Raw genomic sequence first — 6,000 nt, 5'->3', positions numbered from 1 at the left:
TTGGTTGCTCCGTAACTCTGACCTTTATTATATTTGGAAACACAAAGCACATCACGCTCAGTTCAAGTATACTGTTAGTACACGTAATGTAGCTGTTCAAACATGTACTGTACCCTCAGAAAACAGAGGGCCAGTTTGATAGCACCATTATAAAAAGCATAATAAACTAGGATTCACATACATTATTGTACAATATTGTAATAATATTATATAAACCTAATCTGAATGACAGAAAGTGTTTTTTAATTGTGAGAAAAGAAAAAAAAGAAAACCTGCAACTGCGACTGTCTTAACATAAAGAAATGCTGTTGGTCCTCTCTGTTGTGGGGAGATGGAATCTGTGTCGCAACAGGATGGAATCAGCTCTTCTAATTCTTTGTGAACATATAAAGCAGTGAGAGGAACTGGCGGACATCTCTGCACTTCTTTAAAGGCCTGTTGCTGTAACACAGTCCCATGAGCTTCATGTGGAGCCAACACTGTGCCAAGGGAAACCCTACGGACACACTACAGTGACATAAAGCATAAATCAAAGTCATAATAAAGATATCGTTATTGTTTTGGTTATTAGCAGTAACAAGGCTCTTTGGAGAAACAGCTTCAAAGCCTCCGAATGGCCGTGCTGGTGTACATCACATGTTTCACAGCTGAGCTGCCACTGGCTAGTACACAAATAGGACAAGTAGCCTTTTCTTGTTGTATTTGAAGATCTACAACGTCCTGTAGCTGAAAGCATCTACCCTGCAAACTGCCTGGTGTTCTCATGCAGCCAAGCTATAAGGTGCATTACTGCCTCCAGGTGGGGCCATGCTGTGCTCACCAGAAGACTCCATACGAACAATCTAGTTCACGATTGCAGCGTTTTTGCCAGCGTGTTTAGGAATGATCACGGCCATGAAAGTTCTTTTTTATTCAATGGTAAGTTAATATATAATTGAATATGTTTTTTCTTCAGAATATGTCCGAGAAAAATGTTGAAAATGTTGCTATTCCCTCATCTTTTCCTCATATCCCTATGCCTTAGTAGCATTTCCCCCACACATGTCAGTGCAATAGATAAGAAGAAAAAACTTATATTAGCATATCAGCAAGAGAGCTAACACGGGTTGTTCAGAGTTTGTCTTCTTCTGCGTTGTGTCTGCTTCGTCTGTAAAGTAAGTCACGATAACAGTGAAATCACAACGGGTCACATCAGAAACGGTTACAGCAAAAATAATCCTCACATATTCATGAAATATTTTATAAACTTGGTTACGAATACTCGCGGAGCTGTAGCTGGTGGCCTAGTTAGCTAACCTTTGGCACAAATCCTCTGATCTCCCACTGATTCTCTCGATTTTTCTGCTTATTTATCCCTGCATTTTACATCCGTGTTTTTTTTTCTTTTCAATAAAACGTTATTCAACAGGAAAGATAAAGCTTTTGCTGCTAACAAGTTTGCTAGTCGCCAGTCAGTAAAATCTTGTTAGCTTTGCTTGGGCACTTAAACATGAAAAACAGAATGACTCCTGTATTGAAGCCGTGTGCAGACGATTCCTTTTCTGGAGCAGTTCACACTACAACAAACGCAGGTTAAATATAGGCTAATAAACTGCGACACTTTTCGCAAGTCTTTCCCTCTAAAGTTCAGGACTGTCAGGACTGCTTGTTAGAGGCTAAAAGCACAAATTCACTGGTCAAAATTCAATAATATTCATCTTCTCTCTAGCAAATGAATCCACTAATTATGACGATTTGAATTGTTTGAAAAAGCCTTTATGTAGGTAACACTGCTATGTGAAGTCATTCTATACATGCACAAGCCAATGCACAAGGAACACAAGAAGGGGATGTTGTTCTCTATTGTGAATTGCTCATGTAGAGCACTTTGTGTGATATTTTGTAACAAATCTGCCATTTGCTCAGTCTCACTTAAGCACGAGTTCAACATTAAAGCGTAGTTATTTTGGGGAATTACAGTTCTGATGAGACTTGCTAAAATAAACTACAAAGGGAAAAAGGCTGGTCTAAATAAAGGGATTATGGTAAAATAGTAACTTAATACCAGGGTGAAAAAGAAGTGTTTCAATCCTCTCTGTAGTTAAATGCTTCCCCTAGTGGCTACTTACAGTATTACAATATGCAGTGAGGCAAACCAGGAAGCTTTAAAATGTTCATTTGAACACAAATGTTCTGAATATGGACATTTCGTAACAGTAGTGAACAAGGAGAAAAGAAACATGAGGTCCCATATTAGCTTAAAAAACAAACCATTGCTACATATCAGAAAGAGGAAATAGATACGAACATGTCAGAACAAGACATCGTCTGGAGGCAAATCTTCCCCCTAGTGGCAGGGAAGAGAACAGAGAGTTCTCCAAATCTGAATCACAATATTTGGCTTCTCTCTGTTTACAATATCTGGCAGTGCAGGTAAAAATGTAAACCTCTTTGCTCACATAATTTAGTTCTTTGATGAATTGAGAACTTCTCCTGACTCACACCACCTCCACACAAACACCTGCTCATTGAAATGCTAGAACTTCACACTTAATGCAGACTCCTGTCTGGTCCAGGTAGTTTGCAAAGCAGATCAGAGATAAATGTCTACAACTATTTAAACAAATACTTTAGGGAACTTTAATGCACTTAAAGGTTTAGTGTGTAAGATTTAGGTGAAAGGGATCGATTGACAGATATTGAATATAAAATAATCCTAGTGATGTTTTCACTAGTGTGTCTCATCTAAATTGTCCGAATAGTTGTTTTTTTTCTATAAAGGGACTTCAGAGTTAACAAGGCACTGTTAAATAGTGGAATAAAACTGCATTTATTTCCTAGGCTGTCGTTATCGATGATCCCTCTCAGGCGACTTGACACAGACATCCAAACTCTCCAGGGTGATCTCTGAACAAAGAAACTGCTGCACGTCAGTGCTGCACTTAAATAGCTGCCACTTCCCAGCAGGTTTATTTCATCGCTCATTAAAAAAACAAAAAAAACACAGGGTACACAGAGAGCTTCTTGAAGTTAACCAGGGAGGGTGGTGTTAGCGTGGTTGCAGCTGCCTCTGTTTGGACAGGAGGGGGAATCAAATATTCTTTCTACTGGTAGAACAAATAAAGGGTTGAGGGCCAAAGAAAGCTGCTGCCACAAGGATAAAGGGAAAAGCTGATTGGACCAGGACAGGGCGAGCAGGAGGGAGCCACCACTGATGGAGATGCAGAGTGTTTGCTGGCTTCACGCGGTTTCCCTGCTGGAGGGACCGGCCGGTTACCTCCTCTCCTCTGGTTTGTCTTTACCTGTGGGTCACCTGGTTATTGAGGAGGCCTGGGAACGTCTGTTCTGTTTCAGTGCTTAATGAGCCACCTGTAGAAGAACAGCAGACACAGAGTCACCACCATACACGTTGTCCTCGTTTCACATCTGATAGCAGCTTCAAATATTGAAATACTAGAGTTAGAAAATTCCGCTTGACCATATAATAGATACGTTGAGATATGGTTCTATACGTATAAAACTGAATTCAATACTACAACGATTTTTGAAGAGCTTTCAACCACATCTTTAAATCTCTATATGCAAATCGTGTATAGCAGAGGCTGGTATTATAATCCCACCCTCCATATGAAACTATTTCACCATGATCAAAGTCCCACACTTACAATTACATTTCCTAAAAATAGAACATAGCGTGTGGTTGAAAGTCCCAAATAAGCACGAAAGTGGACTTTGAATTAAAATTATTAATTTAGTACAACTAATGATAAGTACATCATTAAGATGAATGATTCAATCAAGACAGAGCATTTAACAAAGTAGAAAAGCAGCAGAACAGATCAGACTAACTGCAGAGTGAAATGGAAAAAAAGATGAAATAATGAACCTCAGAGCATCTTTAGTGGAATGGATTGATATGAGTGTTCATAAGAACTGTGCAATATAATGAAGTAACGTCACAACTGGTCAAATCAACTACTGTTTTTGAGATATTTTGAGGTTTTCTGCGAACCTCTAATTCGCTATGAGAACATGCTGATTATTCATTCTGTGTGACTTCTTTGTAGCAATGTCAGCAGGTTCTCAGATCTCAGCTATTAAACTGGACACTTCAATGTTATTTTCACTGAGAGGAATCAAGGCCAAAACTAACACTGATATTTGAATAATCTGTCATTTTTCTTTACCACATAGATTTATCTTAATTCATTTAAAAGTTATATTTTAAGATAAACTACTAATATGATGTATTGGGGGTAACTTCAATTTTATCAGAGCAATCAAGCTCAACAATTACACAGTATCAAAATAAATGTGCTTAATAATGACATGTACATTACATTTTCTCTGTGAAGTGACCTGCGGTGTAACAGCAGAAAAGGTTCAACTCTTCAATCAGGAGCACAATCGATGATCCTCGGAATCACTGCGAGGTCTTACCGTTGTGGCAGCTGTACATCCACACACGGTGGCCGTCATATCGACATCGGCATTTCACAATGTTATTGCTGTAGTCTGACTCTGGCACTTCGTAGTTTGGATTAATGATTATCTGTGAGAGATGAATGAGATGAAAGGTTGAATGTGTGAGGCCAGTACGACGAGCACGTGGATCATTTCCCTCTTTAGTCGGAGGAACACAGGAAACCTTACCTGGAAAATGTAATCTCCAGGTTTGATGTCAGTTATGTCGACCCACTGGCAGTCGATGTCGTGCCTGTAGGTGTCCCAGCAGCCCACCGTGATGCCCTGCTCTCCAAAGTTAGCACACTCATACCTCTTTTCAATACCTGCAAAGACACATTACAAAATGAAAAAATGGCATTTAAGAAAAAAAAGAACTGCGATAATTTCTAAAGATGAATTACAGTAATTTGTGGACTTGGATCAGTTGCATGCTGGAAACTTAATATTGACATATTATCATATATACATTATAATCACAATCAATACAGTTGTTATGGTGAAAATGGCAGTAAAGAGTTGCTCATTTATTCACCCTGCAGACAGTGTGCAAGTGTTTGAGGGCAGCTGATGAATATGAATGTTATAGTCACTCTCCTTTTCCCTCTGCCTTGGTCTCTAACAAAGTTATCTGGCTCTTTAGTGGCTAAAGGTCCCACTATGTACAACTGCTAGTTGCTAACCGTGCCTGATCTATGGTGCAGAGCAGGTAGAGCTCAGTTCTTCTGTTTATTAAAGCTTGATGAGAGCAAACAGATAAGCTGTGGGCCAGAAAAACCAAAACAATGAGCTGAAAGATGCTAAACAAGCTCCTTAGATCTGAGTGGAACAGCAGACCACAGTGACAATTCTCTGTTGGTTTACAATTACAAGTTCCTCTTTCACATTACACATACTCATTTGACTCATTGTTGAAATAAACAAAATGATTGATAGCGACTTTTTCCCCAGGAATCAGCTGGGACTCTCACCTTCATCACACTCTGAGTCCTCCAGGCAAAAACTGGCTTTGTGTCCTTCAGCCACTTTGGTTCCGTTGAGGCTGAACAGGTCATAGAGTGTAAACACCTCCATGCTGTGATAATGCCTAAACAACACAGGAAGACAGAGTTCATCAAGAACTTGACATTTACTGCAGCTCTAATCTCTGCTGAGAAAAAAAACACAGAAATTGGCACCTGCGACGCACAACACTTCTTTAAATGGTCTGACTCCAGCGTGAGTCTGTTCTCTCGAGTTCCGTCTGTCAGGGCTGCCAGAGGTTTGACGTGTGAAAGCTGGTAGCTGTGTGAAGCTGGCATCAGTCAACTGTTCCTGCAGCCAACACGGGAACCACAAAAATGTGGGACTGGTTGTATGTGCAGCAGCTTTAGCTTGAACACCACACGGTCAATTACAGGGCAGCAGCAGAGTGTGCGGAGGGGAAAAACATGTCATAATGTAGAGCCAGCCCTCTCTCTCTTTTTCTACCTGTTTTTCCTAATTCTTCAGTTATCAACCAATATTATTCAATAACAAGTCTCTTGATGATAAAGTTCAAACTCGGTGATCTATATA

The 6,000-nt window shown here is 39.8% G+C and overlaps 1 protein-coding gene across 1 annotated transcript in view; it reads right to left on the bottom strand.

The window, feature by feature from the left end:
- loxl2b (lysyl oxidase-like 2b) overlaps nucleotides 1–6,000 on the bottom strand; it is a 41,778-nt gene continuing 35,778 nt past the window's right edge. The window contains exons 11-14 of the mRNA XM_035165588.2: nucleotides 5,415–5,530; nucleotides 4,633–4,769; nucleotides 4,420–4,531; nucleotides 1–3,348 (exon numbers count right to left, since the gene is read on the bottom strand). Coding sequence (XP_035021479.2) covers nucleotides 3,278–3,348; nucleotides 4,420–4,531; nucleotides 4,633–4,769; nucleotides 5,415–5,530 — 436 coding nt within the window. The 3' untranslated portion in view covers nucleotides 1–3,277. The remainder of the gene's footprint in view (nucleotides 3,349–4,419; nucleotides 4,532–4,632; nucleotides 4,770–5,414; nucleotides 5,531–6,000) is intronic.

This window comes from Hippoglossus stenolepis, chromosome 9, assembly GCF_022539355.2.
Source record: "Hippoglossus stenolepis isolate QCI-W04-F060 chromosome 9, HSTE1.2, whole genome shotgun sequence".
NCBI classification, from domain to species: Eukaryota; Metazoa; Chordata; class Actinopteri; order Pleuronectiformes; family Pleuronectidae; genus Hippoglossus; species Hippoglossus stenolepis.
This window is presented reverse-complemented; position numbering and strand designations above follow the sequence as displayed.